General features: G+C 38.0%; 1 protein-coding gene across 2 annotated transcripts in view; it reads left to right on the top strand.

The window, feature by feature from the left end:
• Positions 1-20,654, top strand: part of INTS7 (integrator complex subunit 7) — a 44,877-nt gene extending 24,223 nt beyond the window's left edge. For both annotated transcript variants that reach the window (XM_045536459.1, XM_045536460.1), the window contains 11 exons: positions 1,271-1,368; positions 2,055-2,294; positions 4,424-4,561; positions 5,411-5,617; positions 8,248-8,442; positions 9,034-9,137; positions 10,228-10,296; positions 12,770-12,902; positions 14,931-15,029; positions 16,395-16,580; positions 19,236-20,654. In XM_045536459.1, the coding sequence (XP_045392415.1) occupies positions 1,271-1,368; positions 2,055-2,294; positions 4,424-4,561; positions 5,411-5,617; positions 8,248-8,442; positions 9,034-9,137; positions 10,228-10,296; positions 12,770-12,902; positions 14,931-15,029; positions 16,395-16,580; positions 19,236-19,523 (1,757 nt within the window). In that variant the 3' untranslated portion in view covers positions 19,524-20,654. The remainder of the gene's footprint in view (positions 1-1,270; positions 1,369-2,054; positions 2,295-4,423; positions 4,562-5,410; positions 5,618-8,247; positions 8,443-9,033; positions 9,138-10,227; positions 10,297-12,769; positions 12,903-14,930; positions 15,030-16,394; positions 16,581-19,235) is intronic.
• The last annotated feature ends 5,453 nt before the right edge of the window (positions 20,655-26,107 follow it).

Here is a 26,107-nt window from a genome sequence, read left to right as displayed (position 1 = left end):
CAGAGCATTGCCCATTTCCTTCCACTGCTTACCTGTGCTAGTATAGTGTTTTGGACAGGGATTACTTAGGACTCCACCCCTGTGGTATAAGGCAATGGGTTCATGTATACAGAACCTAGAAAACCTCCTATCAGGGGACTTCAGTAACAAGTCCTTTCACCTAGAGGCAAGTGAATTAACAGAGCAATGCAAGTTAAATTTTCACAAACTTATCTCTAGACATATGTAACATTAAACTGATTTGCGTAGTCAAGGAGGACATGTATAGAAAATATTGGCACATATTTTATTGTGCAACCTAACATCTTTTGACCTAAAGACTTAAAAAATTTCATGGCTATGTTTAAGAACAGGAAATGCATTTTGGACATTCCATCTGTTTCAGGGCTTATTTTGATCTTTATTAAGGATCACAAGCTCAGCAGTTCCTCTTATCCCAACTACCCTTCAGCACTGCTTGTTCCTAGTACCTATTTTTTTCTAGCACTCTGACCCTTACTAGCCTTTATGTTGTTTTCCAAGCTCCTGCACTAACTCAGGAAACATTTCTGTAAGTTGTATGTTGATTCTGCTTTGAATAATTAAACCTGTTTTACTTTTGGCATAGTAAAGAGTATTTTCTACCATGTAACATAGAAACTGCTGTACGTTCTCAAAGCTGGCATGTGTTAACCTAAATACAGTTAACTAATACATTCAGAACTTTCTAGGCCCTCCAGAGAAAACTTAGCCCTATGGTAGTGAAAAGATGCTCTAGTACTGCTGTTATATAAGACATCTGAGGGTTTCATTCTTTATGATCAGACTTAAAACATTAATAAGATTATGTAGGGTCCTTATTACTTCCTAAAAGTGGTTCAGCTTTCATTGGAAGCTAAAAACTGTTACGTTCTAGGTGAAAATCGACCTACATAATTTATGTCTGATTAGGGAGATTAGCACTTACTGCATAGTTTGCTGTTCTTAGTATTTTCCTTAGCTAAGCAGATGACCCTATTTCTATTTTGTTTTATTTATAGCTTTGTGGCTATAGCTCTTGATTTAATGTGTATATTTTTATAATCTTTAATAAAGTGGTAGAAATGAAGTCTGAAGATAAGCCTTTACATTTTAGAAGTAATGCCACATGTACTTTTTAAAGGAAGGTTAGCTTTATGCATTTAAGTGTTTTCTATATCATAGACTCCTTAATGTTTTTTCTTCTATGCACGCATGTGTGTGTTTAATCTCCTCTACTTGACCACCATAAAACTTGGTGTTTTTCTTCTAGATCTTTTGGCACTGGAACAAGATGCTGTCTTTGGCCTGGAATCCCTTCTGGTACTTTGTAGTCAAGATGATAGTCCAGGTGCTCAAGCTACGTTAAAGGTGAAAACTTCACTTATTTTAATATAATGTCTGCTTTCATTGCTTAAACTAGGGTTAGCAATCTTTCTGTCGAGAGTCAGATAGTATTTTAAACTTTGCATCCTCTCCAACCCTGCCTCCATTCATGGAAAAATTGTCTTCCATGAAACCGGTCCCTATTGCCAAAAAGTTTGGGGACAACTGGCCTATGCATCTTTTTAAAACTGCAAACTCCCCAACACCCCCCCCCCAAAAAGTTAATTTATTAAGTTTGGGATGGGTGGGGCCCAAGAATCTATATTTTAATTACCATTCTGGGAGATGCTGGCATAGATAGTACATAAACCACACTTTAGAAGCAGTTCTTGAAAAATAATAAAAAATACCGTAATGGTGACATTTAGTTTGGCATATATTTGCCTCTTTAGCATTATTCCTTAGAATTTTCATCTTGTCTTTTTTAAGTCCTAGATTGAAATGAGAGATTGTTGTACAGTTCTGATTTGTTATTTTAAACATGGCTTACTTGACAAACTCTAATGTGCAAGATTCAACACATCAGGTGCTTCTTACGAAGAAAAATGTTATGCCTACAAAAAAAAACCACACCCTTGATTTTTCCCAGTAACTTTTACAAAGTTCTTCTATTTAAGCCTTCACTTAATACCTTGAAAGTGTAATTAGTCCATTTTCTTTTTGGTGTGCAGATGGCTTTAAATTGCATGGTGAAGTTGGCCAAAGGCAGGCCACATCTTAGCCAGTCAGTGGTTGAAACCTTGTTGACTCAGTTGCACAGTGCTCAGGATGCTGCCCGGATCCTGATGTGCCACTGCCTGGCTGCCATTGCCATGCAGCTGCCAGTGCTGGGCGATGGGATGCTTGGTGACCTCATGGAGCTCTACAAGGTGATCGGACGATCAGCCACAGACAAGCAACAAGAACTTCTGGTAAAAAGCCACTTTTTCAATCTCCTTTGGATGACTAGGATCTGGTCTAGTGGGAATTACTTTAAAAAGTCAACACTGCTGTTTGACTTTACTTAAAAAGCAAAACAAATAGGGTAAAGTACTTATATAAGACCAAGAGCATGCTGAAGTCAAAATAGAATTGGCAATGTGAGCTTTTTAGTGTTTTCACTTTTGATTTAGAAAGTGTTTTGTTCTGACCTAAAACTGCTTTTAAAGTCCTGTCAGATCAGCTTAGTATAGACAAAGCCTTCAATCTAATGTTTTTCATTTATTATGTAGGACAAAATGAAAATTAGGGTTTTTTTTCTCTCTTATACAAAGCAAATAAATAATGAACTAATCCCTATTTTGTACCTCAGAAAATATAAGTTTAAAACCTAATGATAATAATAACCGTAAATTAGCCCAAATTCCTGTTTTCCATTCTGGGACCTCTTTAGCTATTTAGGATCCAATTTAGACTTTTGTAGACTCTTGGGGTCAGGAAAGGTGGATGCTTAGAAAGAAACAGAAGCAATGGAAGCTATAAAATGTGTAGTTGAATGTTCTCCAAGGCTGAGATTGGGCTACAGTTTAAATAATCATAAAGAAGCTATGAGGTTGCCGTTCCGTATTGTTTTTATTCATCTGAATCTAGAGCTTGGGAAAAAGCATAATGAAATGACTTATTCAAGTCTGTTTTGTATGTAATCCTCCAGAAGGCATTGTGTAAAAGATAGACCCATCTCATCAGCTGCTATCGGAAAAGGTTACTCTGATAACCAAATTGCTATGGTCATGGGAATGACTTCATACAGTTATCACAATGTGTATGCATCTTGGTGTGATTTAATATTGGGTTTTTGTTTGTTTGTTTGAGACAGGTTATAGCTCTGTCGCCTAGGCTAGAGTACAGTGGTGTCATCGTAGCTCACTGCAACCTTAAACTCCTGGGCTCAAGAGATCCTCTTGTCTCAGCCTTCTCGGTAGCTGGAACTACAGGTGTGCACCATGACACCCAGATAATTTTTCTAGCTAATTTCTCTATTTTTAGTAAAGACAGGGTCTTGTTCTTGCTCAGGCTGGTCTTGAACTCCTGGGCTTAAGCAGTCCTCCTGCCTCAGCCTCCCCAGTAGCTGGGACTATAGGCATGCGCCACCATGCCCAGCTAATTTTTTGTATATATATTTTTAGTTGGCCAGATAATTTCTTTCTATTTTTAGTAGAGACGGGGTCTCACTCTTGCTCAGGCTGGTCTCGAACTCCTGACCTTGAGCAATCCACCCACCTCGGCCTCCCAGAGTGCTAGGATTACAGGTGTGAGCCACTGCGCCCGGCCCTTTAATGTAATTTTTAATAGTGAAACAAAATTTTAAAAAATCTAAGGAATAATACAATGAAAACTCTTACATCTAACACCTAGCGTAAGGAAAAGGTATTAAATATTACCAGGCTGAGTGTGGTGGCTCATGCGTGTAATCCTGGCACTTTGGGAGGTCAAGGTGGGAGGATCCCTTGGGCCAGGAGTTTGAGACCAGCCTGGGCCACATAGCAAGACCCTGTCTATAAAAAAAAACTTAAAAATAAAAAGTATTACCAATGTAGTTGAAGCCCCCCGTGTTCCTCCCTTATAGCATCCCCTCCCTTCTCTCAGATATAACCACTATCCTGAATTTGGTATTTACCATTCCCATGGATGTTATTCTTTTACTACCTAAGTATATATTCCTAAGTAATATGCAGTATTATTTTACATATTTTTAACTTTGTGTAAATGTGTCATGCTACATGCAGTCTTTTGCATTTTGTACATTTTTGCCTATTTTGTTGATCATCTATATTGATAAGTATATCTCTATCCATTTTACTGATATATAGTAAAATTGCATAATTATATAATTTATCCATATTTATGGACATTGCTTCTAATTATTTGCTATTATAAACAATGCTCTGAGTGAACAGAATAAATTATTTAATGACTTCAAAATGAAACATTAAATGTTAATGGAAGACATTTTCTTCTTTTTCGATGGGCTCTAATTAGTTTTTCTCCCTTTTGGGTAAGTTATCTATGCCACTGGGTAAAATTACATGATTTTCTTGATTCTCTTCTTGCCCAATGTTAGGTGAGTTTGGCTACTGTGATTTTTGTGGCGAGTCAGAAGGCATTGTCTGCTGAAGTAAAGGCAGTGATTAAGCAGCAGCTTGAAAGTGTCTCCAATGGATGGACTGTGTACCGTATTGCCAGACAGGCTTCCAGGATGGTATGTGTCACCCTTCTCAGTGTACTGGGTTGGTGGAAATGTCAGGGTCATATACCTTAGGTTGTATGATGATTAGTCATAGTCAAAACTAAAATAAAGATGGAAGTACTTTTTACTCATGGGTTCTAAAGATGATGAAGGAAAGGCCCTGATTTTTAACTTTTCTCATAAAAGAGTGGTGCATATGTTGTTGGTTTTTATCAGTGTTAGGAGGAAGTTAGAATCTGAGCTTTCTGGCTGTAGGTTGTTAGAGAGGAAGGAAATACAGACCTTGGTTAGTACAGAAATCCTTTGGGGATAAGTCCAGAGAACAAACTTAGAGAAGCATGACTCTAGGTGATTGAAGCGCATGTTTTAATTGCACATTGTTTCTCAAATTTTCCACTGTTTCTCAAATAGGGGAGGAATATTGCAGAACGCTGAGCATCCCAGGCTCCAGGCATTAAATGGCATTCACATCCCCCCCACCAACTCCCCCTTTCCCCTGGGGTTTTCCTCGCTCCACTCAATAGCTCATCCCGAATGACATACATTGAGTATTTATACTTTCTATATTTTGAACTAAAATTCCATTTCTTTTTTCTTTGGAACAGTTTTAGTAAAGAACTTTAAGCATTATGTTACATAAAAGCAGCTCAGCATATATTCTCTGAGGAAGTATTTAGACTGAGTCTCAAAAAATTATATAATATGAGGAACAATTGTTCATACTTACCCAAGGTTTGGGTTTGTCTTTTAGCTGCTGCATCAACTCTTTCAAATGTACAAACCTCACCATGTGCCCCTTCTGTTTCTTTTTTCTTTGCTTTTGGTTTTTTTTTTTTTTTTTTTTCCTTTTTCTTTTTTTAGGGTAATCATGACATGGCCAGAGAGCTTTATCAGAGTTTGCTGACTCAGGTTGCCTCAGAACACTTCTACTTCTGGCTGAATAGTTTGAAGGAGTTCTCACATGCAGAACAGTGTCTGACCGGGTTGCAAGAGGAGAATTATAGTTCAGCACTTTCTTGCATTGCTGAGTCTTTAAAATTCTATCACAAAGGCATTGCTTCCTTAACAGTAAGTCCTCTGAATTCTCCCTTGGTGATGATGACTTATGTGAGAATTCTCTCCCTTTTCTTTTTGGGTTATCCTATTTTAACTACTTCGAGAAACCTGCTGATGTGTATATTTGGCAGTATCAAAGTAATAAATAGGTCATGGAAATAAACCCTTAATTCTCCCCCCTTTTTAACATTCATAGATTGATGAAAACTTATCATTTTGTCTTTATAAAGTACTGGGTACCGCATGTGAGGAGGATTGCTGAGTCCATGCAGAAAGGATAAGTGGTGTGGAGATAGGATCTTCCCTCTCCAGACTCTTACTAGTAAGACCCCAACCTGGGTCAGCACCACCATCAGACATAAACCCCTGGCCTCATCTCATACCTGGCAGCTGCTTCCTAAGTAACTAGTGTTTTTTGCTTTATAGATAATGAAAAAATTACTGAGGATTCTAGTGTCCCACTTTGTACCCTTCTGTGTATCCTCCTACTCCAAATCAACAGTCAGCTAGCTACAGTTGGTTTGCTCTGCCAAGGAAATGAAAGGTTTGCAGAGAGGGCAGACCCTTAACACATCTTATGTTTCCTTGAATTTAGTTATATTCCTAAGTAAGAACCTGTGCCCTAAAATGAGCATGCTCTCTGATGCTTTCCAACACGTGATTTTAATATTCTGTTCCATTTTCCCTCCCTTATTCTTAGCAGGAGGGATGGTTTAATCTAGTTCTCTATTGCTTTAGGCTTGTCTTATTCTTTTAAAAACTGACCTTATAGACTGGGTGCGGTGGCTCATGCCTGTAATCCTAGCACTCTGGGAGGCCAAGGCAGGTGGATCGTTTGAGCTCAGGAGTTTGAGACCAGCCTGAGCAAGAGCGAGACCCCGTTTCTACTAAAAATAGAAAGAAATTATATGGACACCTAAAAATATATATAAAAAAAATTAGCCGAGCATGGTGGCAGCTACTTGGGAGGCTGAGGCAGGAGGATTACTTGAGCCCAGGAGTTTGAGGTTGCTGTGAGCTAGGCTGATGCTACAGCACTCTGGCCTGAGCAACAGAGTGAGACTCTGTCTCAAAAAGAAAAACTGACTTTATACTAAATGAAATAAGCCAGTCACAGAAGACATATACTGTATGATTCCACTTATATGAAATATCTAAAATAGTCAAATTCATAGAAACAAAGTAGAATAGTGGTTGCCACGGGGTTGGGGATGGAGGAAAAGGGGAGCTATTGTTTAATGAGTGTAGAGTTTCAGTTCTACAAGATGAAAAAGTTTTGGAGATTTCTTTCACAACAATGTGATGAGTTTATCAGGTAGCTTTTTTTTTTTCCACCTGCATTGGTTTCTTTAGCTAGCTCCATTTAGAAAATAGGATAAGTACTACAAATCAGAAATTCAGTGAAGTAGCATTATTTGCATGTTTAACACAAATTTAACTCTATGTTTAGCAAAAAAAAAAAGCGATTTAAATAGTGGGGACAGTTCTCCTAGCCGTCCTTCTTAATTAGCTTATACCCCGGAGTGAGGATTAGAAGAGAACTCTGAGTTTACTGTTCCTTCATCTGGCTGTGTTGAACTAACTGGAAATAATCTCTTCCTGAGGAATTTTTAGGGATAATTTTGATTACACATAATGTTTGCTTTACTTGGTGACATTAAAACACAACTTCTATTTAAGCTTTAGCCCCAGTGGAAACCAAAGGAAATTATACCCTTTTATTTTTCAGTGGCATTATTCATGCTTCTATAGTCTAAATTTTATTTCCTGTATATCTCCCATCTTTCTTGGAAAATATTACCTTTTAAAGTCTTTGACCTTTATGACAAATCTGTCTTTTCTGTGTTGTTTTTGAAGTTATGTACCGTACCTAACGTTGCTTTCCTTCACTATTGCATGGTCCAAGATGGCAGTCACTTTCAAGGTTGTTATCAATCAAATATTTCTTGTTAGTCAGAAATAAATCCAGAGGAGCAGCAAATCTTGCTTGTTATAACTACACCTTGCTTCTCTTTCATTTTTATAATGCATGTTAGAACAATGCTGCCAGTATTTTTTGTCTGGTAAGATGGTCTGTACTGTATTTATATATAACAGTATTATATACAACTGCTGTAATTCCTATTCCTTCTAAAGTTGCTGACAAACAGTAAATTAAAAATAGTAAGTAGCAGCTTAAGGGACAGAGCAAGTGGGAGAATCTGTCCTCATATAAAAACAAATCAGATCTCATCTAAGAAATTTTCCTTCCTGCCCCCAACTTTTAAAGATACTGTTAATGATTGCAATGATGGGAATTTCAGATTAGAAAGGAAGGAGGGTGATAAGGGCATTTGGGGGAATAGTAATGCCCTTAAAGCATCCCTTATGTAATATCTTATTGACGATGATCTAGCCAACCCACATGTTATGGAGTCTTTGTCAATGTAGGAAATAAGGAACCTGTGAATATTGATAAAACATACCTCAGAGCTGATGCTCATAAGTTTTTCTTTCTAATATTACATAATTCCCCTTATGATTTAGGTGTTTATCCATCAATGTTAGACCTATTGCTCTTGTGTACACTATAGCAAATACTGAGTACTACCCTACTTCCTTGTTATGTTTACTTTTTCTTAAATATCTCTTTTTTTTTCCAGGCTGCTAGTACACCATTGAATCCTTTAAGTTTTCAGTGTGAATTTGTAAAACTCAGGATTGACCTTCTACAAGCCTTCTGTCAGCTGATCTGTACTTGCAATAGCCTAAAAACAAGCCCTCCACCTGCAATTGCCACAACGATTGCCATGACCTTAGGAAATGACCTTCAGAGGTGTGGTCGCATCTCCAATCAGGCATGTCTTAACTTTATTTTAAGTGTACTTTTTATTTCTTCTTTACAGATTTTTGAAGTTAGTTTTGAGATGAAGAGTTGTGAAATTTAAAATCAGTGGTTTGACATAGACATAAGCCTCAAATGTTTATTAACTCATCTGTGTTGCCAAAAATAGGCTGATGTGTTATTAGAACGATAAAGTGATTGATGATGTGATGATATCTCAGCGGGTGCAACAAATTTATATAAAGAGAAAGGACATACGTCGTAAAGAAACTTAGGAATGTTTTAAGCTGTATTATTTTAATGGAACTTGAAGAAGATAAAATGCAAATTTTTTGTTTCTATATGTTATATATTAATTATTATGATCTTATAAACATCTGTGGTTTATAAGATTATAATTCTTATAAACATCTTATAAACATTTGTTGATTTTATGTAACAAAGTTTATGAAAGTGAATAAATAGAACAACAATGAAAAGAATTCATTATTTTTTGAATTTTTTTGTCTGAAGATGACTTTTTTATGTTTTGATTTTTGTATTGTTTATACAATAACGATAGCATGTTTGATTGTCATAATTGATACTGTTTTCTTCTTTATAGATGAAACAGTCCATGGAAGAATTTCGAAGCCTTGCTTCCCGATACGGGGATCTTTACCAGGCATCTTTTGATGCTGACTCAGCAACTTTGAGGAATGTAGAACTGTATCCTAAGCTTACCCCAGTATTATTTGTTCTTTGGAAGTATTCTTTTGAATGTAGACTAAATACTTCAGATAAGCTTAACTACAAAAATATATATTAGACAAGCCTACAAATTTATTATAATTAATAATTTCCCCTTTGAAATTAATTAGCATAAGCAGAATAATTTTACTTTTTAACTTGAACCAGGTTTTTTTAAAAATATGGTGTCTCAGGCAGTTTTCTCCACCTCCAGGAAGAGCATGCAAAGCCTGTATCTTACCAGTGATGCATACCTTGTGCTCTTGTGAGCTATAACCTACAAAACGTTATATTTTCCCACCAGAGAACATTTTGCTTCCCCTCCTCCTTCTTTCTTCATGGCTAACAACTCTAGGTCTTATCACCTTTATTAATTCTGTTCAGTATTTTAGTCATCACTTTTGTTCCCTAAGCCCTCTCTAAGTTCACTATGTTTTCTTTTTAGCAACTTCAAATTATTTTTGAAAGGAGGGAAGAGAAATTATTTTTAAGTTGTAGACTTACCAATCAGTAGTTGTTAGCATTTTGGTTTATTGATTGAAACCTAATGAATGGTATGGACCCTCTGCCCTACAAAATAGGTTTATGCACGCACACCCACAATTTACACAACTTCAGTGGGATTAACAGACCCCTTGAGCCCCAGATTAAGAACCTCTGGGATAAAAGTTCTACAGACCATTGGTTTTGTTTTTTTGTTTTTAACTTTTATTAGTGAAGCCTTTTATTGTTTGCTTGTCTGTCTCAAACTCTTATGAAGAACCCCGATATCTAAGACAGATTAAAACCAGAGATGATGTGATTGAATCACAGGCCTGTTTCTTGGGTCCCCCTTCCCACATCAGACAGCCTCATAAGTACCCTTCTAGGAAAAGACTTTGAGAGTCACTGTTGTAGACAATGTGTAGCCCTTAAAAGGAAAAAATAGAGCCCCAGATGATTTGACTTAATAATATTATCATTACCTTCACTAAAAATATGATTGCCCTCTTGACTCATTTAATATTCAGATAGCATAAATATATAGTGGAAACGTCTATTTTCATGTATAACCTTAACATTAATCCAGACAGCAACAGAGCTGTTTATTGATATCCCATGCAATAGAAGCCCTGATTTTGGATCCAGAATCAGCAAGGTAACTCTAATAATAGTTTACATTACAAAACACTTTCAAATATGTTATCTTACCTAGTCATCACAATAGTGTTTTAGAAGAGATATTATAGAAGAAAAAGAGGAAGAATTCTTTCAGCAGTTGCCCAGGGTCACATAACTAGTGACAAAAACATAGATTTTCTGACTCCCTTGTCTACTTACCTCCTGCCTCCTATTTTGAAAACATTGACTTAGAAAAATAACTGGGAAGGAATTCTTTGAATATTCACAATTTCTTCTTATATAGTATAACTAAACATTTTTGAAAAATTGAATTAATGATATAATTAAGCTTGAACTTGACATTTTTATTCTTTGGCTTCTTGAACCAAAATAGTCCTGGTTTTGCTTTATTAAAAATTTCCCCCCCCCAATAACTAATTAATTATTCAAAGTTAGTGTTTTTTATTAAAAAATGATACATTATTTTTCCCCATTATGGTATTCTGTTTCAGAATATGTGTTTTCACTGTCTATAATTTCAATCTAGTAAGGCCTGAGATTCCAAGATCACTTTCCTCAAAGAGGAAATTAGAAATAAACAACTAGATATCTATATAGGAAAAAACATCTTGACTGGACCTCACACCACACACAAAAATTCCAGGTGTATCATAGACCAAAATATAAAGCTCCAAACTTTGTAGAAGACTGCATTGGAGAAACTCTTCATGACCTTGAAGTTGGGAAAGATTTATTTCTCAGGGCGTGAACAGCAGTTACCATGAGAGCAAAATTTGAACTGGATTTAAATTTTTAAACTTCTGCTCTTTGTAAGATGTTAAAAAAATGAAAAGACAAGTTACAGACAGGAAGAAAATATTCTCAAACATATTCTATCAAAATACTTGTATGCAGAATATATTCAGAATACTGTACAATTTAAGACAAGCCAATTTTTTTTAAATTGGTGAGAGATTTGAACAGGCACTTCAAGAAAGAACATATGCTAATATCCAACAGGCACATGAAAAGATACTTAACATCATTAGTCATGAGAGAAATGCTAATTAAATCAATGAGATACCTACACCCACTGCAACAGCTAAGATCAAAAAGACCTTCAATACCAAATGGTGAGGATGTGGAGGGGATTAAATTGATGCATCGTTGGAAATGCAAAATGATACAGCCACTTTGGAAAACTGTTCAGAGTGTCTTAAAAGTTAAACATACAGTTATTTATGACCACCAATTCTGCTCCTACATATTTACCCAAGAGAATTGAAAACACATTTCCACACAGACTTTTACACAAATGTTCATAGCAGCTTTACTCATAATAACAAAAATGGGAAAAATCCAAATGTCTCTCAACAGGCTAATGGATAAATAAATTGTATGTCCATATGCTGGAATATTACTCAGCAATAAAGATGAATGGCCTATTGATCATTCAACAGGACATCTGAAAACCTTGGATGCCTCTCAAAAATGGGCTGTGAAAGAAGCCAGTAGAGAAAATCAGTGAAAGTGAAAGCTGGTTCTTTGAAAAGATTAATAAAATTGATAAAACTATCTAGTCTGAGCAAGAAAAAGAATACATGTTATTAATATTGGAAATAAAATTAGGGTATCAACACAAATCCTGTAGACATTTAAAGCATAATAAGAGAATAATAACTTTGTGCCAGTAAATTAGCTAATTTAGGTGAACAGGACAAATGCAAATATTCTTTATGAATATAGGCATAAAATATTTTAATAAAACATAAACAAATTGAATCCAGCAATACAGAAAAGGATAATACATTAAGACTAAGTAGGGTTTAACCCAGGAATGCTAGGTTGGTTTAACATTAGAAAATCAATCTATATAATTCACCACTTTGCAGAATAGGGAAAAACTAAAGTAGGAGGACTTAACTACTGATTTCAAGACTTACTTTAAAGCTACAGTAATTAAGACTGATACTGGTTTAAGGGTAGAATGGAGAGTCCAGAAATAGACACTCGTGTGGTCACTTGATTTTTGTCAAAGATGCCAAGATAATTCAATGGGAGGAAAAGAGTCTTTTCAACAGATTGTGCTAGAACAACTAAATATATAGGAGGAAAAAAGAATACTGACTCTACCTCACAGCATACACAAAAGAGTATGTATTGTATGACTCTACTTACATGAACTATTTGGAAGAATAAATCTCATTTATAGAAATAAAAAGCCAGAAATGGAATTTTTTATTAGCAAATTATTTATTTGTATAGTTGTCCATAAAGTCCATCATAAAAAGGAGCTTCAATTCTTGTCTTAATGCAACTTAAGACACAGTACAGAGCAGGGAACAGAGCGTTGGAGCCAGGCAGACACGTGAATCCCTAATCACTCACTCCTAGCTCTGTGGATATATTTCCTCTCCCTGAGCCACATACACACAAACTATAGGTAGATAATTATGCCTTTTTCTTAGAGTGGTTGTGAAGATTAAATGAAATAACCTGTGTTATTTCAGTTTCCAGGAATATGGAACTACGGCCGCAGCCCATGCTGATAGTGAATACGAGAGAAGAATGATGTCTGTATATAACCATGTCTTGGAGGAGGTGGAATCACTCAATCGGAAATATACTCCTGTTTCTTACATGGCAAGTGGCATTTTGTTTTATTGAGCTTTTTTAATGTGGAAGTGGTTTTTTTTTTTTCCCCCATCTCTGGTACTTACTCAACAAGTGTGAGCTCAACAAGTTAACCCCTCTGTGTCCATTTCCTTATCTATGAAACAGGGTTAAGATAGTACCTACCTCATAGCACTGTGGTGGGGATTAAATGAGATAACCCATGAACGCACTTCGCACATCTGTAACTGCTGCGTAGCCACGTGACCATACAAAATCTATACCAGAATGCAGGGGAAACTTTTCTTTTTCTTTTTTAACAATGTAACTGAAGTTGCAGTAGTTCTCAACCCTGGCTACACATTAGAATCACTTTGGGAGCTTTGTAAAAAATACACCAATATCCAGACCCTACCCCAGACTAGTTAACTCAGAATCACTGGAATTGAGGCCCAGGCATTCGATTCATACTTTTAAACACTCCCAGATGATTCTGTCATGCTGCCAAGGTTGAAAACGACTGGCCGACTGGAACAGAAAGACCTGGGCTTGTTGTCTGACTAGCAGTAAATCAGTTCCTGCTAGGTGATGGCATTAATGTCTTTCAGTTTACTTCTCAGCCTGCTGAATCTCTGCTGCCTGTGGCACTGTCAAGCACTGACTTTTTATTAAATCTGCTCCCTGACTTCCCAGTCACAGGCCAGACCAACACTCTCTCCTGCAGATTTTCTCCTCCCTCCCTGACCATTCCCCAGTGTCTCAGCTCAGACTGTTAGAACAGAATACCATAGGCTGGGTGGTTTAAACAACAGACATTTATTTCTCACAGTTCGGGAGGCAGGGAAGTCCAGGATCAAGGTGCCAGCCCATTCAGTTCCTGGTGAGGGCTCTCTTCCTGGCCTTGGTGATAGCCACCTTCTGGCGGTCTTCATATGGTGGAGGGGTGGGGAGTTCTAGTCTCTCTTCCCCTTCTTTAAGGACATGACCTCTGCACATACCATCATATTGGGGGTTAGGGCTTCAACATATGAATTTTAGGGGAACACAGATGTTCAGTCCATAACACCCAATCTTTGAACTTTACACTTTGGAGAGTTTCTCTTCTCCTGCTCACACGTTAGATGCTGGTAGTCCCTGTAGCTGTCTCCTGGCTTCTGCTCTTCTCATTCTGTACTCTCAGCCCTTACCAAGTTTTTAGAGTGAATTGGCAGGATGTGTCCTTGAAGAGTTAGATTAGATTTAACTAATTTATCCAAATTAGATGGATAATTTCCTTGACACACTGCTTTCCATGTCAAATTCCCAGTAGTAGTTGCTGAAGTGACACTGAGATTGGTTGCTTAGGGAGATTGTAAAGACTGTCTTTGAAGGAAATACATCTCTGTGAGATAGTGATTATTTTCATATCCCTCTAAACTCCACTGTAAGAAATCAAATAGATGCTAAACAGTAACTTCATTTCGATGGAGTTGAATCACTGAATGTAATGAAGAGAATGGGAAGTTTCTGTCCAGGAGTCTCAGTGCAGAGAAAAGAGCCCTAGGCTCTTATGGAGAAGGTGTCTTCCATATGAGTTTTCCAGACAGATAAGGAGGGGTAGGGAGTCTCAGGCAGAGACATGTTCAAAGGCAGAGATGTGAAATAACGTGGTGTCTTAGAGAACAGCTGTACTGCTGCAGTGTAACGTACAGCCTGGGGATTAGAGGTGAGAGCAGAGAGGCAGGCCGAGGCCGGACTACTAAGGCTTCGAATGCAGTATTAAGGAGTTTGGACTTTATCCTAAATTTGCAGATTGCTTGGCCTTGAAGGATGTAGATATTCTCTTTCCTGTCATTTTTTATTGAATATACTTGAAAATAAAGTAAAATCTGTAATTGTACTTCTTGACATGAAAGATTTTATAGATAAGCACCGCTCCTGCATGTTGTGCTATTTCCCAATTCGTATGTACATGTGTAATAATCTGTATGAGCATCTGTAGCTTTAAACTGAATGTACCATTTGTTGATGAAATTGAAAATTTATTACCATTTGATTTCTTTTCTTTTCTTCCCCCAGCACACAGCATGCCTCTGCAATGCCATCATTGCTTTGCTGAAAGTTCCCCTTTCATTTCAGAGATATTTTTTCCAGAAACTGCAGTCTACCAGCATCAAGGTAATGTAGGAAGAATACTAAGGTTAATATAGGTTTAAAAACCGTCTTTTGAAGATTAAGTGGTACATAACTACACTTTAATATCTTACCTTTGGTTTTGATAAAACCTTACAGCCTTTAGTTATAAGCCTTTCCTCCCTTTATCAAGTGATTTTGTGAAGGGAATGGGATCTGTGAGTTAAACTCTCTCCCTTTTTAACTGTCAGTGCCAAATGCTGTGAGACAGGCTTTTGGTTAACTGGACTCTGTCACTTGTCCCTTATCTCCAGGAGTAAGTTAATGGGTTTTATCCTAGTAGCCTACAAGGATCTTGAGCTGAGTCTTTGTCTGATCAGCCTATTCAGACCCAACCTAGAATGAATCAGGTCTAGTGAAACATCACCAGTCCTACTTCCAAAGCACTTTTGCCTTTGAATAACAAGTTTTGAGGGGCTGGCCAGTGAATAGAATTAGTATTTTGAAGTGTTTAAGCCACCCAAAATTCAAAAACTATTTTTGATTCAAAAAATGAAATTGGGAGGGGTGTGTGTAAAAGAAAAAAAAATGAAATTATTGGAAAAGAGGAAAATTGTCATTTCTGAGAGATTTCTTGGATCATCCCTATCAGTTAATGTCTTCAGTGAACTTTTGCATCCATTCAAATGCTTTTAGTTATAATTAACAGAGCATTCCATTTCAGAATTTCCTGAATAATAAGGAACTTGATTATCTAGATAAGAAGTCCTAAGGTAGGATGTCTCCAGGGTTGGTGTAGTAGCTCAACAACATTATCAAAAAGACTCGTTTCTTCTGTCTTCTCATTTAGCAAGACTTGAGCTTTCTGTAATTGATGTGTATTTGACATTTTTCATACTTTTTTAAAAAAATTGCTCTAATGAGAGGTTTAAAATGTCATTTGCTTCATTTGTGGATATTGACTTTCTTATACCATGGTGACTTCATTGTGGAGATAATTGTAGAAGTTCATTTATATTTGAATTTAGTCTATTTAAAATTACCTAAGACCAAAGAGACCAGCAGCTGGACGTGAAAATTTGCATAGTGTATTTCCCTACTAGGAAGTGGTTCATTGTTAAAGAACTACCCCATCAGAGAAACTAGAACAGTGCTCTTGCCATTCTATAATTCTCTGTTACCCTCAGACAGAACTGAGATTTGAGATGAAAAACACAGTGGTATTTTAAAGGAGGCATTAGGACTTCAAAGGCACATCTGCCTGGTTGGCCCACCATAGTTGGGTCATGCAGAGATGGGGGTGCATACATGTGAATGTGTTAGCCTGTAACCAGTGATTAGCACAGACGTGTTCATCAGAAGGAAGCTCGCTCTTGGTTGTTGGCATTTATTTGAATATTGACATTCCAGCTGGCTCTGTCACCATCCCCCCGGAACCCTGCAGAGCCCATCGCTGTCCAGAATAACCAGCAGCTGGCGCTAAAAGTAGAGGGAGTGGTTCAGCACGGATCTAAACCTGGACTCTTCCGCAAGATTCAGTCTGTCTGTCTGAATGTTTCCTCCACGCTGCAGAGTAAATCTGGACAAGACTACAAGGTAATTCAGAGAAGAGGCAGAATTGTGATGCAAATTTTATGCACTCATTGATGGAAATTTTCCAGTGTTTTTCGTGGTTAAGCAGATTGCAATTACACCTCCAACACGATCAGATGGACAGAAATTCACAGCACATTCTGAGGTTTGAGGGGGCTAATAAACAACACTTCTCTTTTCCCTGCCTGAATCAGTTAATAGACAAAGCATCCAGGCAACAGATATCAAAATATGAGTTCTATTACTGTTAGAGCTGTGGGAAACCTAACTCAGGTGCCTGGCAGCAAAGACTTCGCAACCTTAGACCTCCAAATTGAATTTTCCTACCCAGCCTCAGCCAGTACATATGAGAGCCTGCCTCGGTAAAATTTATGGCAGGGAGGAGTACTCTGATGCCCAAAAAAGGAAGAGAGAAGGTACTTATCTTCCCATGCCTAGTTCCTACCCTAAAACTTACCAATCAGTAAGACTCACCTCCTCCCCTGGAGGCCAGTACTGCTCATCTAATGAAAGGTCCCTCCACATGGAGGGAAACATCAGGAGTAGAGAGTAAGTGTCTCCCTAGCCCACCCAAACCCTCCACCAAAAAGCATACTTCTATTTATTTTTCTCTATCTTAAATAAATGTTAGCATTTTTAAAAATGTATATAGCATTAATATATAGTGGTCAAATAAAGTACAATCTTGCCTTAAGAGTATAACCCCAGAGATTTGCTACTTTGAGAATTATGAGGTAGGTAAGCTATAACCAAAAATCAAGCTTACATTAGTAGCCAGAGCAAAGATGCTGAATCTGTGCCCATGAAATACCAATGTTCTAAATATAGAATGTTCCTTTCTTCAGATGTCTCTTTCTAATTCCTTGGTGGTTTAGCCACAGTAAATGGAGCAAGAACAAGTCCACAATTGTATTAGCAAAGTTGTTCAGATGCCCAGATTGGTTGTGTCCAGGTTTGTTGTGGCATGTTTGAACTGAGGTCCTGTAGCAAGGAAGGGGTTATCAGTGAAGGTATAAAAAGAGCATTTAATTCTCTTCAGATGTCTTAGGCTAAAAAGCCAAGGAAAGGTCTGGTTTAAGCCGTCACTACTTTCTTTACTGTGGCAGTCTGTCCACTCCCTGACAAGGCTCAGCGTTCATTCTCTTTTTCTCCTCTCCTTTGACTTCTATGACACAAAATATGGCACCTTGTACCACTCAATAAGTATTTTGTGAATGATGAAAAAAATAATTCACTGCATGTAGAGTACAGCTGTCATGGTTGGTGATCTCTGCTGTCACAGAAGGTTGTGATGAGAATTTACGTAGTTAATTTATCCCCTTCTGCAGCTGTCTCCCCAATTTGAATTTGAAACAATAACTATGATTCTCTTTGTTTCTTGTGTATAATTTCTGTTGTTAAGAAAAAGCATTTAAACCTAGAAGCACTGGTCTTCTGCTTGTTGACTTACCTCTCAAGAGGCATTGATTAAAGTCAGAAGCTGATACAATAAGCTGTGTAGTACATGATTGTTTGTAATATTTCTTACAGTGAGTTTGCAACTTGAAATGCAGCCTTTCAGGATGACCACTTTGCCTAGGCTTACTTCTGGTCCCTTTAAGGAAATTCTTTGGTAGGCATATTCTTTAGGGAAATAAAAACCCTACAAAAGCTGAAAGTGAGGAGGGAAAAAGTATCTATACTATAAATAATTCTAAGATCTAACACTGGTTGGTGACTTCAGTTCATTAATGTTACAGATAAATATCTCCGGAAAACTGACCTCATGATAACTGCTCGTTGAGACACAAAGCAGGAGGGCACGTTTATATAATGAATTATACTACAGAAACACACATAAACGAGAGCAATCTGGTCAAATATCCATTAAGATTACTTTTATATGCATTCTCAGAATAGGTCTTTTTCTTACCATGTTTCATCTTGCATATAAGTAAGAGTACACCAGCAGATTTTATTCTGTTCTTTGAAGGACAAAGGCATGAATGTCTGGCTAAATAAATGAATGAGCCCATAAATGTGCTTTATAAAATACCATACTACCAATCTGAACAAGACACTGATTATTAAGTGAGCAGTGTACAAGTTCTAAAGTTAATTTGGTAAAGGAGTAAGGAGCCACTACATTACTTAAGTAATACAAAATCAGACTAACTAGGAGAGAAAAACCTAACTTAAATTTACATAGTGTTACATTCTTTTTCAACCTCTTAGATTTTAAACTCCTGGAACAGGTGGTTTATCCTGTTTCTTCAGAATATCTCATCACAGACTAAAAAAAGATAGGGATTTGGAGATGGGGTCAGGTAGGCGAGGAAGAAAGGCCAGCATGTAAAGGGGATGAAAAAGGATCTGGGAGCTCATTCTCCTGAAGGACAGTGAGGAGGCAGTTTCACTTAATGATAGCTCAGAGTGCAGGCTCTGCAGTTAGCCTGAGGAGTTCAGATTCCAACTCCACCACTCGTTAGCTGTGTCACCTTGGAGAAAGTACTTAACCTCTCTGCCTCAGCCACCTCATCTATGAAACAGGGGTGATAGTAGTACCTATGTCTTGGTTGTTTGCAAGGACTAAATGAGCTCTTAGAACAGGGCCTGGCTCATAGTAACCACTGAATAAATGTCAACTGTCATTGTTATTTAACAATTCTTTCATTCCAGATACCCATTGACAACATGACCAATGAGATGGAGCAGAGGGTTGAACCTCATAATGACTACTTCAGTACCCAGTTTCTGTTGAACTTCGCTATCCTTGGAACACACAACATCACAGTGGAATCGTCAGTGAAAGATGCCAATGGCATCGTATGGAAGACTGGTCCCAGAACTACCATATTTGTAAAATCCCTGGAAGATCCTTATTCCCAGCAAATTCGCCTACAACAGCAGCAAGCGCAGCAACCATTACAACAGCAGCAACAACGAAATGCCTACACACGGTTTTGACCTTGTGATGATGCACTGCAGACTTCAAAGGGATTGATCAAACTGGCAGAAAGAGTTTCCTTTTTCATAGGGGTTAAATATGAAAGTTATCATGTGGAGTCCATTTATCATGACATTGATTTCTGTAATATGATATTTTGGAAAATGGGGTTTTTTCCCTTAAAAATTTAGTTTGAAAAATAATTGGGTCCCTAGCCAGCCAGGAAGATTTTTTTTCTTGTTCCTTCTTAAACCAAATTCTTCATCTCATACTTAACATTTTCATTGTTTTGTTATTATTGTTTTTTCTTTTCCTGAGCTTTTTCCTTTTCTTTCAAGATAAGTCATATATTGAGATCATTGAATTAGTAAGTTTGACTGCTTCTCTTCCAAAATACACTGTCTGCTCTCTGACACAGGCCTGGAATTCTGGGCTAGCCATTGGGAAGTTCTGATCAGTTGGTGCAAGGTTTATCCGTGGTAGTAGAAAATGAGTCCTTCTGGAGAAGGATTTGAAAGTGTCCCCTGCAGAATCCAGTCTCCTGGATTATGAGAACCTATAGTCTAACAGGGTTGAAACATCCTGTTTTAATTTATTGTTTTAGTATTTAATTGACCCAAAGAACAGCTAGCAATTACATAGAAAAATTGGAGATTAATTTGGGTTTTTTTAAATATGTGTGTGACTGTGTAATACAGACATTTTATATTGTTTCTAAAAGTTAAATCACGTTTAATATCTTAATGTTTTAAGTTGGAGGGCAGATCTTTTCCTTTGACTGGTTTGGTTTTTACTTAATGAGTTATATAATGTTAGAAAGAGCAGTCTCTTTATAACACAATCTCAATTAGTTGGGATGCTCAGGGAATAGACTTTTCTGGAAAGCCAGAAAACCCCTTTTTTTCCTATTTTAATACTGGTTGAAGACCATTACAAAATATAATGTACTTTCTCATCTTAACAGTATACTAGATACAACTTAACTGTTTCTTAATTGGGGATCATTCAGCACTTCAGGGTCATGATTCTTAACATTAGGGATCATAGGGTTGCAGATATAGATGATACAGGCAATTGGGTTGGGTACAGTTCCTAAGATGAAGCAGGGTACACTCCCTGGAATTTCCTTTTTAAATAAATCTCTCAATTTCTTTGCTTGTGTTTTGCCTTTTTCTCTTCAAAGTCAACATTGATTCAAAGGAAAATGGAGAAAGTTAAAGAATGAGGGTCTTTTTGCTTGTCATGTGGCCTCTGAAAGTGAGAAGTGATTGGCGACTTGGGTCTCTCCAGGACTGTGTGCCTTCGTGAGCTTTTGCCCCAGCACAGCACGTTGTACTGCTAACAGCCAGAACTTCCTTGTAAAACATGCACAAATCTATGGTGTCCACGTGAATGACATCCTTTTAGACACAGCCCAGTCGTATACAGTGTACCACCTGTATGGTCATGTCAGCATCTGGGAACATAGGCCTTGGGAAAAACGGCCAGAGTGGTGTGCAGGACTCCTCATCCTTTTAGCAGGTGTGGGAAGAGCTGAACCAGAAAGCCTGGGTTCTACTCTTAGCTCTGATCAATGAGCTCTGTGACCTGGGGCAAGTCACCTTACCTTTCTAGACCTTAGTTTGTCTGTAAATTGATTGAATTAAACTAGATTTCTGGACTCTAGCCTAGAGTTTTAGTATCAGGTGACTGAAAACTAAAGACAAAAAAAAGGCTTTTTGGGGGAAATCTTTTTAATTTTTTTTCTAATTAAGCGGCTATTTTCAAGATGAAATTTTACAATGTGGGTTTCAAGTTCCTGGTACTATTTCAAGGTAGAATTGTCCAAAAAAGAAGCAAATCTTGGAAGCCACCAATTCTCTTTGAGACCTTCTCAAACTTTATTAATATGTTCTTAAAAAATAGGTTTTTAATAGCTGTAATTGTGGTTTTTGGTTTGGTATACTATGTGCCTCTGGCACAAATTGGAAAGAAATTATTAAAATCAAAACAAATCTAAATAGTTTGGAGTGTGAAAATATTAATAGCTCTATGAAGCAAAAAAACTTTTATTTCAATATGTCTATTAGATCCAAGATTAGAATTCTGATTTTATGTTTGGTATAGTATCTACCTCATTTTTCACACCAGCTGTTAAAGAGTTACTTGTGCTGGAGGAAAACTGTGTTTATAATTTCAGCATAACACTAACGAATGAAAAAAAAAAATACTCAAGGAAAGATGCAGAAAAGAAAGATATGCATACTAATTATGAAATGAGCATGTTCCCTGCATTTAGAAATGTGAATAATAAAGGGCGCTGGCTGGATGAGTCTAGAAAGGCCTCATTTTTCTCAGTGCTTAGTGACTTTGCAGCACAGGAATCCCTCATCTGCGGTTTTGCTTTCCATGATTTCGGTTAACTACGGTCAACTGCAGTATGACAATATTATACACAATAAGATATTTGAGAAAGAGACCACATTCACTTAACTTTTATTACAGCATATTATAATTGTTCCATTTTATTATTAGTTATATTGATAATCTGTTACTATGCCTATTTTATAAATTAAACTTTGGCATCGGTACGTATGTATAGGAAAAAAACAATCTATGTAGGGTTCAGTACTATCCATGGTCTCAGGCATCCACCAGGGTAGAACATGTCCCCCACTGATAAGGGAGATTCCTGGATAGCCTGGTGACTGAGCACAGTTTGGAGCCACACTGCCCGGGTTCAAATCTTAGCTCTACCGTTGTGACAAGCTACTTAATTCTCTCTATGCCTCAATTTCCTCATTCCTAAAGTAGAGAAACATGATAGTGCTTCATGGGGTAGGTGTGAGAATTAAATGAATTAATATAGAATTATATGTTAAGCACTTAGAACATACCTGGCACATAGTAAATTTATATATGTGTTTGCTGTTATTATCTTTCTTAGTATTTTTCACAGTGTTAGATGAGTTAGTCTTAGCATTTTATTTCTTCAAAATAAAAATCACCTTTCTCTGCCACTGAACACATTTAAGCTATCTTACTTCGTATTCCTTTTGGATACACTGAGTAATGTTGACCTAAACAAAATGGAATTTCTGTCTATTACATTGATGTGAATTATTGAATTAAAATATTTAACGGCATACATACAAAGAAAATGTATTCCAGCTTAAACTAAGAGACCTTCTGGCAAGATCTCTCTATCTCAAACCAACCAGGGGACAGGTAATTTGCACCTGGAAGACAAAAATCACTTTTTACATAAGATATGGTTCAGAGAAGAACAACCAAACAAGATCCTCAGACTAGGGTCCCAGAGATGTCAGTTTAAATCCTATTTACAACACTGACCGTTGTTGGTCACTTGCTCTTTCTGTGCCAGTACCTGCCAACAGAATATTGAGAATAAGATGACCTGCCACTTGGTATGTATATAAGCAATGCTGGCCAGCAGAACTTTCTGTGATGGTGGGAACGTTCTAAATCTGCACTATCCAGTACAGCCACTAGCCACATGTAGCTACTGAGGACTTAAACAATGGCTAGTGTGACTGGGAGGCTGAATCTTTCATCTACTTTAAATTCACTTAAATAGCCTCGGGTTGCTACTACCTATAGAATTGGACAGTACAGATAGAAATGAAGAAATGAAACGACTATTACCTTAAGACCTAGATAGCCCTTAAGGAGGGTTAGATAAGGGAGTCTACATTGAAATTCTTTGACCCACTAAAAGTTCCACGTGGAAGAGTATGTAGATGACAAGGAAGGTATCTAGCGTTTACATGTTTGCTTTGCTTCTGGTGATACAATGCTATACAATACAGTCCTAGGTTGCTCAACCCAACCTGGTTCTTTCCACAACACTGCCTGGGACTTAGCCTTTACCAGTCATGTAGACAATTAAAAGTATGATGGGACATACTGAGAAGTCCAGAAGTCTGATGAATTGCTTAGATTTCCTACCAGTAACACGCCAGCGGGAAGTTACGGTCTTCCTTTCAATTTCTTGCCCAAGAACACAAGACCTTTAGCACCATGGGCTGTATATTTTATTGGCTCTGCTGAAGCCTATGAGCAATTTAATTATGAATTCTAATTAGGATTTAAGCAGAGCATGTTGTGTTGTTTTCCTTCTTAAGTAACATATGAAGACCTGGAGCCATTTATTCCCACGTTCTAATGAAAAATGCTAAATTTACTTTTTTTAAATCTACAGGTACAAAACATTCTGCAGTCTGTTTTTTTTTCCTTTATCCTTCTGCTTACTTGATACTCTCTCCCAGAGCAATTCTTTCCTGCACAGTCAAGTTTGTTGTGCAAGAAATAACTAAAACTAAAAATATTTTTTGTTTGCAGATTTTTGTTTGTTAGTAAAATTATAAAAATGGAGTAATACAAAATGCATTAGAACAGTCAGAAAAATGAATATCTCAAATACCCACCAAAGTCAGGATGTTTGAAGAAAAATCAGGTGGTATGCAGAGAAGAAATACTCTAACTCAACTTTCTTTGGTTTCCTTGGAGATTTCATTTGTGGGTTTTGATGAAGCTTATTTGTGGCAATGACTCAAAAGTGTTTAAAGTAGAACATTAGGACAAATAAAATAGAGCTAAATTAGACTAAGGAATTATGAGAAGAAACCAATGTCTAGTTCTGTTTCCCAAGAGCAAGGAAAGTGAAAACAGGCTGTGCTGCCTGCAGTCACCTGCTACCCGCCCTGGAAGCAGTGGAGCTGAGGACGCTTTCTATATGTCATCTCACCCTGGTGCCTGGAATTGTAGTGAGGGGAGCAAAGTGATGATGAATTGGTAACACTTGTGTCCCAGCCTTTGCTTTGCCTTCGCACCCCACTCACCAGCAAGAGCAGATGTGATAAGGAGGATCACAGGAGAGGTAGATGAGGGGACTACCCTAGAAATGGGGGACAGGGACACTCGCCGTGAGACCAGTACATTACCAGGCCTGAGGGGGGGGTGGGAGATTCGAAAGGAGACTGACAGGGAGAGCCCTCCAGCAACTTGTAATCACATTTGACAGAAAAAGGCATTTTAGAGAATGTGCAGAGGGCTTTATAAAAGCAATTGACACAGCACAAAAGAGTGCTGTTTCTGAAACTCTTGATAGCATTGCCTTATATGTGGCAGTCGGAGAGGATCTCAAGTAAAGAGAAAACTGGCCGTCGTTTGGCATTTTCTCCATTTGCAGTGTTTGGAATGCACGTGCCCTGCTTGATGTAATTGAAGACAATTGGGTACTTATTACTTGCAGGCCAAAGAGGGACAAAAGAGCATTTGGAAAAAAAGATATATCCCTAAAGCGTAAAATAAATATTTAACCTCAAGGAGGTGGGAGTTTACACTCAAAAATTAAATATCTCATGTTGCAGACACTACTACTGCCTCTGGCCAGGCTGCTGGATGACTCAAACCCCTCAATGTTACATTTCAAGATACCAAAGCGTTAGGGAGAAATAACTATAATCACAGAATCACTTAAGCAACATCAGATCCATCCTACTCAGTGGTTCCTGTCCCCCGGGACGCGCAAAAGCATATTAGCCCTGGCTGGAATTGTTCTTTCTCAGCAAGTGAGCATAGCTGGAATCTCTCCTTGAGGGCTCTTCACACAGGGGAGGACCCACGAATCTGTCCTAAGTACTATTAATAATTCCCCCTGCTACCCGTGCCCAAGTAGCTGGGCAAGAGCAGCTGATGGAAAGAAAGCACTTTTTCTTCATCCTGAACGCCAGAGGTAACTCAGCTGACATCACAGGATGCTGTGACTTAGTCAGCAACATTTGTCCAGGCAGGAGTTTGTGAACTTGGACAGATTTCCCGGATATGCCAAAGGCATGGCCAGCAAGGGCATGAACAATTCGGAGAACCAGTACCTTTGATTCATTCAGCGATGTTTGTTGAACACACACAGTACAGCAGGCACTGGGAATACAGTGGTTGACAAGCTCCTTGGGCTCAGAGCCACGCCACTCCCTCTTTCTTGCGGAGGCCACGGGAGGGAGGGTAATGAGAAACCCACTCTGGCCTTGACTGTGCTGGGTAAGCCTGAGCTTCCTGGGGGTGTTGATCAAGTTCTGGGGTGAAAGGGGAAAGGAACAGGTGTGGACAGGACTATTCAGGTCAGAGTTTCTGCTGTGCCCTGTGCAGCCCTTCAGAAAAGCTCATTCAGGCCGGGCACGGTGGCTCACGCCTGTAATCTTAGCACTCTGGGAGGCCAAGGCGGGTGGATCGCTCGAGGTCAGGAGTTCGAGACCAGCCTGAGCAAGAGCGAGACCCCATCTCTACTAAAAATAGAAAGAAATTATATGGACAACTAAAAATACATACAGAAAAAATTAGCCGGGCATGATGGCGCATGCCTGTAGTCCCAACTACCTGGGAGGCTGAGGCAGAAGGATCACTTGAGCCCAGAAGTTTGAGGTTGCTGTGAGCGAGGCTGACGCCACGGCACTCTAGCCCAGGCAACGGAGTGAGACTCTGTCCCCCTCTCCAAAAAAAAAAGAAAAAAAAAAGAAAAGCTCATTCAGCCCGTGCCCTCTCGTTTGGTATTTAACCATTCTCTTAATTCAGTAAGTTTTTCCTTATATCCAACTAAACCACT

The sequence above is a fragment of the Lemur catta genome, chromosome 23 (genome assembly GCF_020740605.2).
Source record: "Lemur catta isolate mLemCat1 chromosome 23, mLemCat1.pri, whole genome shotgun sequence".
In the NCBI taxonomy this organism is placed as follows: Eukaryota; Metazoa; Chordata; class Mammalia; order Primates; family Lemuridae; genus Lemur; species Lemur catta.
Note: the sequence above shows the minus strand (reverse complement) of the source record. Positions and strands in the feature narration are given on the sequence as shown.